Source organism: Myotis yumanensis, unplaced genomic scaffold, assembly GCF_028538775.1.
Source record: "Myotis yumanensis isolate MYYU_CA2020_CCGP unplaced genomic scaffold, mMyoYum1.0.hap1 SCAF_5, whole genome shotgun sequence".
In the NCBI taxonomy this organism is placed as follows: domain Eukaryota; kingdom Metazoa; phylum Chordata; class Mammalia; order Chiroptera; family Vespertilionidae; genus Myotis; species Myotis yumanensis.
This window is the reverse complement of record NW_027223756.1, coordinates 42,245,506-42,258,573: the sequence shown is the minus strand read 5'-3', so window position 1 is coordinate 42,258,573 and position 13,068 is coordinate 42,245,506. Positions and strand designations below refer to the sequence as shown.

The 13,068-nt window shown below is 40.0% G+C and overlaps 1 protein-coding gene across 3 annotated transcripts in view; it reads right to left on the bottom strand.

Moving 5' to 3' along the window:
* HSPA4L (heat shock protein family A (Hsp70) member 4 like) overlaps positions 1–13,068 on the bottom strand; it is a 59,507-nt gene that overhangs the window by 22,497 nt on the left and 23,942 nt on the right. For all 3 annotated transcript variants that reach the window (XM_070415165.1, XM_070415164.1, XM_070415163.1), the window contains 3 exons: positions 6,759–6,892; positions 2,850–3,049; positions 621–716 (listed from right to left, as the gene is read on the bottom strand). In XM_070415165.1, coding sequence (XP_070271266.1) covers positions 621–716; positions 2,850–3,049; positions 6,759–6,892 — 430 coding nt within the window. The remainder of the gene's footprint in view (positions 1–620; positions 717–2,849; positions 3,050–6,758; positions 6,893–13,068) is intronic.

Below are 13,068 nucleotides of genomic sequence, written 5' to 3'. Positions count from 1 at the left end.
ATGGTGTGGCAAGAAATATTCAAAGTGATGAATAGCAAAGACCTACAACCAAGATTACTCTACCCAGCAAAGTGATTATTTAGAATTGAAAGTCAGATAAAGAGCTTCACAGACAAGAAAAAGCTAAAGGAGTTCATCACAACAAACCAGTATTATATGAAATGTTGAAGGGTATTCTTTAAGGAGAGGAAGAAGAAGAAGAAAAGATAAAAAATATGAAAAATGAAATGGCAATAAATACATATCTATCAATAATTGAGTCTAAATGTCAAAATAAATGAACAAGAAATCAAATCAACAAGATAAATTGATGAATAAAACTGAACCAGAGGCATGGAAATATGGATCAATCTCAGAGGGAAGATGGGTGGGTGGGAAGAGATTAACCAAAGATATACATATATGTATTACTGATGGACACAGACAATAAGGGGGTGAAGGCCTGGAGTAGGGCAGGAACCGTATGGAGAGGGGCAATGGGGGAATAATGGGGACATCTGTAATACTCTCAATAATAAATATTTAAAAAATAAAAAAATCAAGTGTATTAAAAACATGCAATATAAAGAAAATACATAAACTTCCCAAAAAGACACAACCATAGAAATAGTAAAACAAACCTTTGTTTTGGCTCCTGTGTGATCAATTTCCTCTTCAGGGGTGTGCTCAGCATGACATTTTGGATGACCTTCTTCTTGGTCAACCTGCATTTTATCCTGAAAAGAAAATAAGTAATTGATAGTAGTTATGGTGTCTATTTTTTTTAATAAACAGCATCTTAGAGTTCAAGTCTGTTTTGAACTATGTAAATAGTAAAATAGAAGCTTGTTTTCAATCATGAGAATAACTACAAGTAACAAGTAATTAAAATGAAAAGATCTATTTGATGCTGTGAATAAATCTTGTGTGATTCACCTGTGGTAAAAACACACACAAAATAAATGGAAAAATTTCAAGTCAAATTCATAAAAGCAAGCTTACAAACAAGAACAGCAGCAAAAAACCCCTATTAAATTTCACATGAAAAATGTCAATAAAGAATTTAATGTGGGAAAATAAAAAAGATACAAAACTTATGTACTTCATAAATTCAATATTTTTAAATGTAACAAAATACTCAAGGAAATACAGCAAAATTGTCAAAGTTGATGTCTATGAATTATTATAACATAAACTTAAATATTTTTATGTCTAAAAGACAAACTTTCAACCAGTTAAGGCTGCCAAAATGGACTCTCTATTTGGCAAATAGTACTAAGTATTAGGTTTTTCTGGTTTTTAAAATCTTATCCTTTACTGTCCTTTCAAAGAGAAGAAAGCTTAGGATTCAGGAATCAGTATAATTTAGGTCTTCTAATATATCTGGAGTTAAGCACATACAGGATAATCAGAAGGCTAGCTTTAATAAAAAAATAAGTTTATTTGTACCAAAGACAAAAACAAGCTGTAAGTGTTCTTTGTCGATAAAAGGATAATTATTTCTGACATATCAACTCGCCCTGCACCTTCTAACTGTACAGTTTCTCCAACCCTGTGATTGAGAAGAGGTGAAAAAAGTAACATGGGGGCTATGGCTGGTTGCTCAGTGGTTAGAGTGTGCAGGAGGCAACCAATCAATGTGTTTCTCTGACACAGATCTCTCTCTTTCTCTCTTTCTTTCTCTCTCTCTCCACCCACTCTCTCTAAAAATAAATGGAAAAAATATCCTCAGGTGAAGATTAACAATAATTAAAAAAAAGTGACAGTGGTGAGTTGACGTAATGTAGGAAAACACAATTACATTATTTACTCCATTTCTTATAATACTAAGAAAAGATGCTGCCAATTAAAAGGCCAAAATGCTTTGCCATTTGGCATTTTTAAAAAATATTTTTATTGATTTCAGAGAGGAAGAGAGAGGGAGAGAGAGATAGAAACATCAATGATGAGAGAGAATCATTGATCAGCTGCCTCCTGCATGCCCCCTACTGGGGATCAAGCCCACAACCCTGGCATGTGCCCTTGACCAGAATCGAATCCGGGACCCCTCAGTCCACAGGCCAACGCTCTATCCACTGAGCAAAACCAGCCAGGGCTCACTTGGCATTTTTGTTTTACACTTACTCAAAGAGCTCTTCTAGTGTGTATATATATTTATACATCTAAAGGCAAATTAACCAAATAAATTGGTTAAGGTAGTTCTAAAACTTGTTCACATTCAGAAGCCAATGCTTCTGAAAATCATTAAATTAATTTGTTAATGTATGTATTTTTCTACATAATAATGTCCTTTGTGCCATCAAGACCATTAATAAGTGACCTATCATTTGTTTAAAAAATTGCTCCAGTGTAGGCCTTTAATATCTCTCTATATAAAAGCCTAAGCGACTGTTACCACCGAACAGCTGGAACAACTGGTTGATGAGTTGCTTTGATGTGCACTGACCACCAGGGGCAGACGCTCAATGCAGGAGCTGCCCCCAGTGGTCAGTGCGCTCCCACAGCCAACCTCCCTCAGTCCCCACCTGTCCCCCACCCCTCCACCCCCGTCCCCTGCCTGCCAACCTCCCGTGGCCCCTCCCCCCTGCTGGCCAGCCAACCTCCTGGGGTCCCTCCCCCCCAGCCAGACAACCTCCCACAGTCCCTCCCCCAGGGCCCCAATTGGGGGGGCTGGCAGGCCAACTTCCTATGGTCCCTCCCCCTGGCGTTGCGGGGCTGGGATGAGCGGGAGCAGCAGGCGGTGTTGAACTGCTGGTTTCAGCCCAGTCCCTGTAGGCCACGCCAAGGGACCCCCACCTGTGCATGAATTCATGCATCAGGCCTCTAGTACTCTATATTTAATTAGAGGAATTTGAAACAATTTTACATACCACATCATCTTTGCTTTCATCCTTAAATGACGTTTCTGTCTCCATAGGAACATCGCTGTGATCCCCTTCTATATTTTGCTTTTCAATTACTGATGCACTAGCCACACTGAAGATTCCATGGATGTTAATGCGAACTTTAACCTTCACTTTAGAACTATCACCATCAGACTGTGGGAAAACATTCTGAATAGTGAAGCTCCCTTAAAGAAAAAAGAGCTTTGATCAATACATGGGCCTCAGATTAACTCATTCAGTTCATTAAATTCAGTAATTTGACTATCATCTTTCCAATGCTGGCAAATAATTGTAACATTATTACCACATCCAGATTAACTACTGTGGGACAGATATTTTCCCCAGATCATTTTCATACCTTAATAAATTTGGTATTAAGACTCAGAAAGAGTAAGTAACCCGTCCAAAATCAACAATGCTAGAAAAAAGGAGAGTTGGGATTTTAACCAAGGACAATCTGACTCAAGGCAATGTAACTTTTAAGTATGTTTTTAATGCTCTAAAACCAAAATAAAATTCAAATTTTTGAGTTTAAAAACCAAATATAAAATTACCCCTTTTTGCTACAAGGTATGCAAATCATAATCATCTTGGTAATTCATAAATAAAATGACTTAAAATTTTCCTGCATTTTTCCTATAGCAAAATTGCTGTTATCCAGTCACTAATACCTACAAAGGTCATATTAATTTTTCAAGCACAGTTACAAAGAATATCTTTGTAGATAATCAGAGAAATTTGAATTTGGACTGTATAGTAAATAGTATTATTCCAATGTTAAATTTCTTGGGTATGATAATGATGTCTTTATGTAAGAGAATGTTCTTCTTAAGAGACCTATGACATGTAATTAGTGGTGAGTTGTTGGGATATCTATACCAAACTTTCAAACGGTTTGTCAAAAAGTGTATGTATCTGTGATGTTAGCAACTGGATCTAGGTGAATGTATGGCGTTCACTAAATCAGCGGTGGCCAACCGGTGGTCTGCAGACCACTGGTGGTCCGTGAGGTCCGAAAGGTTGGCAACCACTGCACTAAACCATTCCTTCAATTTCTTATAGCTCTGCAATTTTTCAAAATTAAAATGGTAGAGAGATAAAACACAAATGATGAAACATTCACCATCAAGTCATTAAATCAACATTTTGATATACAGAGATTTATAGATCATGCAATTATTCTGAATTATTTATAACTTAAGGCAAATGTAAAAATAAATATATAAGTACATTAAGGAGTAAATTATGTAAGTAGAAAAAAAAAGAAATCTAATGCTACCCTGGCCAGGTGGCTCATTGGGTTGGAGCATCGTCCTGTATACCAAAAGGTTTCGGGTTGATTTGCAGTCAGGGCATATACTTAGGTCAGTGGTCGGCAAACTGTGGCTCGCGAGCCACATGCGGCTCTTTGGCCCCTTGAGTGTGGCTCTTCCACAAAATACCACGTGTGCGCGGGCGCGCACTTACAGTGCGATTGAAACTTCGTGGCCCATGCACAGAAGTTGGTTTTCGGCCTGGGCGAGTCTATTTTGAAGAAGTGGCGTTAGAAGAAGTGAATTTGCAACGGCATGGATGGAGCTGGAGAGCATTATGCTAAGTGAAATAAGCCAGTCAATGAAGGAAAAATACCACACGATCTCACTCATTCATGGATAATAGAGACCATTATAAACTTTTGAACAATAATAGATACAGAGGCAGAGATGCCTCACACAGATTGTCAAACTGCAGCGGGAAGACCGGGGAGGGTTGGGGGGCAGGAGGGAGGGGGGTAAGAGATCAACCAAAGGACTTGTATGCATGCATATGAGCATAACCAATGGACATAAGACACTGGGGGGTAGGGGAAGCCGGGGTATTGTCAAGGGCGGGGAAAAAAAAGGACACATATGTAATACCCTTTGTAATGCTTTAAGCAATAAAAAAAAAAAAAATTATTTCTTAAAAAAAATAAAAAAAATAAACAAAAGGTTAAAAAAAAAAAAAAAAGAAGTGGCGTTAGAAGAAGTGGGGGTACGTTCGCTGAGGTCGACCCCTCAGATTGAGGACATTTTTAGCAAAGGCCAGCTTAGGAGTACCCTAATTAAGTTCATAACAATGTACCTACCTATATAGTTTAAGTTTAAAAAATTTGGCTCTCAAAAGAAATTTTAATCGTTGTACTGTTGATATTTGGCTTTGTTGACTAATGGGTTTGCAGACCACTGACCTAGGTTACAGGTTCAATCCCTGGTCAGGAGGCAGCCGATCAATGTTTCTTTCTCATATCAATGTTTCTTTCTCTCTCCCTCTCCCTTCCCCTCTCTCGCAGTGGTTCTCAACCTTCCTAACGCCGCGACCCTTTAATACAGTTCCTCATGTTGTGGTGACCCCCAACCATAAAATCATTTTCGTTGCTACTTTTATGAATTTTAGTAATTTTGCTACTGTTATGAATCGTAATGTAAGTATCTGATATGCTATATGTGTTTTCCGATGGTCACGACTCACAGGTTGAGAACCGCTGTTCTAGAATCAATAAAAACATATCCTCAGGTAAAGATTAAAAAAAAAAAAAAGAACTCTAATGTTAAAAAATCTCAAATAAGGATACCCATAAGTAGAGAAAGAATACTAGGCAGAAAAAATGAGTAGTAAACAATATGGTTGGCCTATGTTGTGGGTTGAATTATGCCCCCCTCCCTGCCCATCATATATTGAAGTCCTACTCTCCAGTACCTCAGAAGGAGACCTGATTTAAAGATAAGGTCTTCACAGAGGTTAATCAAGTTAAAATGAGGTTATCAGACTGGACTCTAATCGAATGACTGATATGTTTATTTGGAGACAGACATACAGAGAGAATATCATGTGAACATGGCCATCTACAAGCCAAGGAAAGAAGCCTAGAATGGATCCCTCCTTCATAGTCCTCAGAAGGAAGCAATCCTTCCAGCTCCTTGATTTCAGACTTTTAGCATCCAGAACTGTGAGACTAAATTCTATTGTTTAAGCCACCCAGTTTGTGGTACTTTATTAAGAAACCCTAGCAAATGAATACCACGTTCAGTAATTAATATCTATGATTGAAATAATGTACTCGAAATATTTATAATATTCCTTTTCTAGTCTGTCAATAAAAGCAATACATATAGAGAATTTTAAAACTTAAAAATTATTCTTTCTCTCTTTTTTTGTTGTTAATTCTCACCTGAGGATATTTTTTCCATTGATTTTAAAAGAGTGGAAAGGAGGGGGGAAGGAGAGAGAGAGAAACATCGATGTGAGAGAGACACTTTGATTGGTTGCCTCTCACAGGCACCCAGATAGGGGCTGGGGATCAAACTTCCAACCAGGTACGTGCCCTTGACCGGAATTGAACCCGAGACCCTCTGGTGCACGGGCTGACACTTTAAACACTGAACCACGCTGGCCAGACCCCTTCTCTTTCAATTGATATAAAATCATGATTTTTTTGTATTTTTTAGGAAGATTACTAAACTAAAATGGATATTACAGTCTCCTATTCTCACTTTCATATCAATCTAATGATACTCATTCTATTTGCCACCAGTGAGCATAAGTTTAAAATCAGAATATATGCATAGTAAGTCTGGCAGAACAATTTCAATTTAGTGATTAGACTTTTTCCATAAAAAAGAATCCTTACCCAAACCTTTTAGGCCAATTACAGAACACTTTATAGATGTCAAAATGAATTGAAAATATTCAAACTTTTGTTATTCCAGAAATCAACTCCAAACACTAACAAGTACATTTTAGAAAAAGTTATGGAATATCTTTCTTTTAAAGTCCAGTGCTGGCTTAGCTTAACTATCAACTTATTTGTTTCCTTAATTCAAATATTAACATATTATTTATAAAAATAAAAAATGCATGAGAACTTTCTCTTACCAATCCTTGGATCAGGATAAGGCACTTCATGTAAATTAGTATAAAATGCTTCTAGCTCAAATGGTTCCTTCTTGTGGAAAGTAATGACCTTTGAGAATGGAGCAGGATGGTTCTTACAGAATACTTCACATTCCCTAACATGGAGTGAGAAAACACTCAGTTTAAAACAAGTAGAAACTTGCCTATGAAAATAATTACAGAATCCACCTCATTTTTAATTCATAAGTAGCAATTATAAAGGCCTCTCTCCATGCACAAAGTATAGAAAAATAAATTGTTTGTACTATTAACCTGGATTTTGACAGGCTTATGGCTCAAAGATTTTAGAATGTCTGTCAACATAATAGTTCTACTAAAAAAAAAAAAAAAAACAGTACCTGAGAATAGGTATATGTTAAGGCCAATACAGATAGATTTTTTTTTTATTGTTTTTTGCTTCCATCTGAGGACCAAATCCTACCCATTAGTTTCCAAAATACTTTCATATGGAACTTTTTTATTCTAGCTTCTATAAAAAGGAAAAAGAATTTCAAACCTACAGAATTGTGCAAGAATAAACAGAATAACACACACACACACACACATGCACACACACATATTTTAAATATATTTTTACTGATTTCAAAGAGGAAGGGAGAGGAAGAGAGAGACAGAAATATCAATGATGAGGAATCATTGATTGGCTGCCTCCCACAAGCCCCCTACTGGGGACCGAGCTTGCAACTCAGGCATGTGCCCTTGACCGGAATCAAACCTGGGAACCTTGAGTCCGCAGGCCAACACTCTATACATTGAGCCAAACTGGCTAGGGCACTATATATATTTTTAACCTAGATTTGCTACTATTAACATTTTACCCCATTTGTTTCATAATTTGAGTGTACACACACTGTCAATGTATGTGTATATTTTTTTCTGAAACAATTGAGGCTGTTACATACATTTATGGCCATTTACCATTAAATACATCAATGTGTTTTTCCTAATAGGGATATTCTCTAATATGACAATAGTACAACTGTCAACTTTATAAATTTACATTGACACTTTAATGTATAATCCATATTTCAATCTTTTAAATTGATGTAATAATGTCATTTGTAGTATTTTCTGCTCTCCAGTACAGGCAATTTAAAAACCTACAAATCGAAACACAGGAGTTTGCTGCCTCGAACAACCACTTCAAAAATACAACTAGACAAGTAGGAGGAACCGAGAATCAGAGGAGGCCCAGTGCTGAAGTAAAATACTAAGGTGCGGAGTGCGCGCAGCGCGGGCTGGTGGCTGAGGGCGCGGTTGTCTGTTTCAATCCGGAGGGAGCCTCACACTCTGAGCTCCAGATCCGGGCGAGTCTCTAGGGAACCAGACTCAAACGGGAGAAGCGGGACTGTCTGGCTTCGGTCCCTCTGAGGTCTGCAGCGGTTGCTGGGACAGAGAGGCAGAGCCCCTGGGGACAGACTGAGAGCAGCCATAACTGCTCCCTCCTCCACCCTGTTGATCCCGTGGGACCCGCCCCGCCCAAGCCCTGCACAGAGCCATTTGCCGGATAGCCTCAGGCAAAGGCTAGATTAGCACCTCCCTAGAGGACAGAAGTTCTCCCACTGCAAACACAGCTGATTCTCACAGCCAGTTGGCCTGGAGGTCAAGTAGTAATTACCTACAACAATCAAGGCTTGACTACAAGACTGCTCACAGAGACCACAAGGGGGTGCACCAAGAGTGTCTACCTCAGGTAATTGGGACACTTAACATGGAAAGCCAGTCTATCGACACAGCGAAGCATTAAAAAATGCCAAGACAAAGAAACAGGCCACAAAGGACAGAACCAGAGGAAAGCAGGCTACTGGATATAGAATTCAAAACCACACTTTTGAGATCTCTCAAGAGGCTTCTAGAGGCTGTCGATAAACTTGATGAGATGTACAGGAAATCTAATGAGACCCTCGATGGTGTGATAAAGGACCAACTAGAAATTAAGCATACACTGACTGAAATAAAGAATATTATACAGACTCCCAACAGCAGACCAGAGGATCACAAGAATCAAGTCAAAGATTTGAAATGCGAGGAAGCAAAAAACACCCAACTGGAAAAGCAAAATGAAAAAAGAATCCGAAAAGTGTGAAGATAGTGTAAGGAGCCTCTGGGACAGCTTCAAGCGTACCAACATCAGAATAATAGGGGTGCCAGAAGATGAGAGAGAGCAAGATATTGAAAACCTATTTGAAGAAATAATGACAGAAAACTTCCCCTACTTGGTGAAAGAAATAGATTTACAAGTCCAGGAAGCGCAGAGAACCCCAAACAAAAGGAATCCAAAGAGGACCACACCAAGACACATCATAATTAAAATGCCAAGAGCAAAAGACAAAGAGAGAATCTTAAAAGCAGCAAGAGAAAGAAACTCAGTTACCTACAAGGGAATACCCATACGACTGTCAGCTGATTTCTCAACAGAAACTTTGCAGGCCAGAAGGGAGTGGCAAGAAATATTCAAAGTGATGAATACCAAGAACCTACAACCAAGAGTACTTTATCCAGCAAAGCTATCATTCAGAATTGAAGGTCAGATAAAGAGCTTCACAGACAAGGAAAAGCTAAAGGAGTTCATCACCACCAAACTAGTATTATATGAAATGCTGAAAGGTATCCTTTAAGAAGAGGAAGAAGAAGAAAAAGGTAAAGATACAAATTATGAACAACAAATACGCATCTATCAATAAGTGAATCTAAGAATCAAGTGAATAAATAATCTGATGAACAGAATGAACTGGTGATTATAATAGAATCAAGGACATAGAAAGGGAATGGACTGACTATGCTTGGGGGGGGGAAGGGGTGTGGGAAATGCGGGAAGAGACTGGACAAAAACCATGCACCTATGGATGAGGACAGTGGGTGGGGAGTGAGGGCGGAGGGTGGGGTGGGAACTGGGAGGAGGGGAGTTATGGGGGGAAAAAAGAGGAACAAATGTAATAATCTGAACAATAAAGATTTAATTATTAAAAAAAAGACAAAAACCCATAAGGAAATCCAGCATATAAAAAAAAAAATACAACTAAAAGACGGAACGGACATCATCCAGAACCACAGGAAGGCTGGCTGAGTGGAAGTTCTACAACTAGGAGGAAAGAGAAAAGCATACCGTGACTCAGAGGAGGCACAGTGCTGAAGTGAAATACTAAGGTTCGGAGTGCATGCGGAGCGGGCTGGCGGCTGAGGGCGCGGTTGTCATTTTCAATCGGGAGGGAGTCTCAGGCTCTGAGCTCCAGTTCCGGGCGAATCTCTAGGGACCCAGACTCATACAGGAGAAGCAGGACTGTCTGGCATCGGACAGAACCCTAGGGCAGCTTTCTCTCCGAGGTGCTTGCAGCGATTACCGGGACACTGAGAAGCAGAGCCTCTGAGGGCAAGACTGAGAGCAGCCATAACTGCTAACCCCGCCCTGTTGATCCCGTGGGACCCGCCCCCCCCAAGCCCTGCAGGGAGGCTTTTGCTGGATAGCCTCAGGCAAAGGCTAGATTAGCACCTCCCTAGAGATCCAGGAGCTAGGAAGCCCAGAGGTCAGACTGGGAACATCCAGTTTGCAGCTCCGTGGAACCATAAAAGACACACTCAGGGGGCAGACTCAGTGAGCACCAAAGCCCCATTGAAGCAAGTCTAGCCCCAGAGGGGTGTCTCCAGCACAGAAGTTCTCCCACCGCAGACACAGCTGATTCTCAGAGCCAATCGGTCTGGAGGTCAATTCCTCACAGTGATAACTACAACAATCAAGGCTTACCTACAACAAGACTGTGCACAAAGCCCACAAGGGGGTGTGCCAAGAGTGTCTACCTCAGGTAATTGGGACACTTAGCACAGAAAGGCACTCTATCGACACAGCAAAGCATAAAAAATGCCGAGACATAGAAATAGGACACAAATGACAGAATTGGAGGAAAGCAAACTGTTGGATATAGAGTTCAAAACCACACTTTTAAGGTCTTTAAAGAACTGTCTAGAAGCCGCCGATAAATGTAATAAGGCCCCTTGAAAAGACTGGTGAGACTGCTGATAAATGTAGTGAGATCCTCAATCGGGAGGGAGTCTCAGGCTCTGAGCTCCAGTTCCGGGCGAGTCTCTGGGGACCCAGACTCATACAGGAGAAGCGGGACTGTCTGGCATCAGTTGGAACTCGAGGGCAGCTTTCTCTCAGAGGGGCTTGCAGCAATTGCTGAGACACTGAGAAGCAGGGCCTCTGAGGGCAAGACTGAGAGCAGCCATAATTGCTAACCCTGCCCTGTTGATCCTGTGGGACCAGCCCAGCCCAAGCCCTGCAGGGAGGCTTTTGCTGGATAGCCTGAGGCAGAGGCTAAATTAGCATCTCCCTAGAGATCCAGGAGCCAATATACCCAGAGGTCAGAGTGGGACCATCCAGTTTGCAGCTCCGTGGAACCATAAAGTACACACTCAGGGGGCAGACTCAGTGAGCACCAAAGCCCCATTGAAGCAAGTCTAGCCCCAGAGGGGTTTCTCCAGCACAGAAGTTCTCCCACTGCAGACACAGCTGATTCTCACAGCCAATTGGCCTGGAGGTCAATTCCTCCCAGAGATACCTACAACAGTCAAGGCTTAACTACAACAAGACTGTGCACAAAGACCACAAGGGGGTGCACCAAGAGTGTCCTCCTCAGGTAATTGGGGAGGTTGAACCACTGGGCCCTAGAGGACACTTAGCACAGAAAACCACATTATCAACACAGGGAAGCATAAAAAATGCAGAGATAAAGAAAAAGGACACAAATGACAGAAATGGAGGAAAGCAAACTACTGGATATAGAGTTCAAAGCCACACTTTTAAGGTTTTTCAAGAATTTTCTAGAAACTGCCGATAAACTTAATGAGACCTACAAGAAATCTAATAAGACCCTCGAGGTTGTGATAAAGGACCAACTAGAAATTAAGCATACACTGATTGAAATAAAGAATATTATACTGACTCCCAACAGCAGACCAGAGGATCATAAGAATCAAGTCAAAGATTTCAAATACGAAGAAGCAAAAAACACCCAACCGGAACAGCAAAATGAAAAAAGAACCCAAAAATACGAAGATGGTGTAAGGAGCCTCTGGGACAGCTTCAAGCGTACCAACATCAGAATAATAGGGGTGCCAGAAGAAGAGAGAGGGCAAGATATTGAAAACCTATTTGAAGAAATAATGACAGAAAACTTCCCCTACCTGGTGAAAGAAATAGACTTACAAGTCCAGGAAGCGCAGAGAATCCCAAACAAAAGGAATCCAAAGAGGACCACACCAAGACACATCATAATTAAAATGCCAAGAGCAAAAGACAAAGAGAGAATCTTAAAAGCAGCAAGAGAAAGAAAGTCAGTTACCTACAAGGGAGTACCTATACGAATGTCAGCTGATTTCTGAACAAAAACTATGCAGGCCAGAAAGGAGTGATAAGAAATATTCAAAGTGATGAATAGCAAGAACCTATAACCAAGATTACTTTACCCAGCAAAGCTATCATTCAGAATGGAAGGTCAGATAAAGAGCTTCACAGATAAGAAAAAGCTAAAGGAGTTCATCACCACCAAACCAGTATTATATGAAATGCTGAAAGGTATCCTTTAAGAAGAAGAGGAAGAAGAAGAAAAAGGTAAAGATACAAATTATGAACAAAAATACACATCTATCAACAAGTGAATCTGAAAATCAAGTGAATAATCTGATGAACAGAATGAACTGGTGATTATAATAGAATCAGGGGCATAGAAAGGGAGTGGACTGACTATTCTTGGGGGGGAAAGGGGTGAGGGGGATGCGGGAAGAGACTGGACAAAAATCGTGCACCTATGGATGAGGACAGTGGGTGGGGAGTGAGGGAGGAGAGTGGGGTGGGAACTGGGTGGAGGGGAGTTATGGGGGAAAAAGTAGGAACAAATGTAATAATCTGAACAATAAAGATTTAACTAATCAAAAAAAAATAAAATAAAAACCTCCAAAGCAATTCCTATTCATTAAGTAGTATAACAGTTTTATAACTGTTGTTTACAGTGTCCAAGAAACACATTCTTCAATACATAGCATCATCCTACTAATTAGGCAAAGTTTAAAATTTTCACATTCATGGACCATTTCTATATTCTAGTATTCAAGAACCCACTACCTCCTATTTTCTTATTGTAGTCACTAAGATATATTTACTTTAAAATTTAACTTTGCATTATATTTTCTTTCTTTTAAATCTATATTGTTGAGAATATTACAGATATACCCCTTTATCTCCCCATTGCCCCCCTCCACCTGGTTCTGGCCCTGA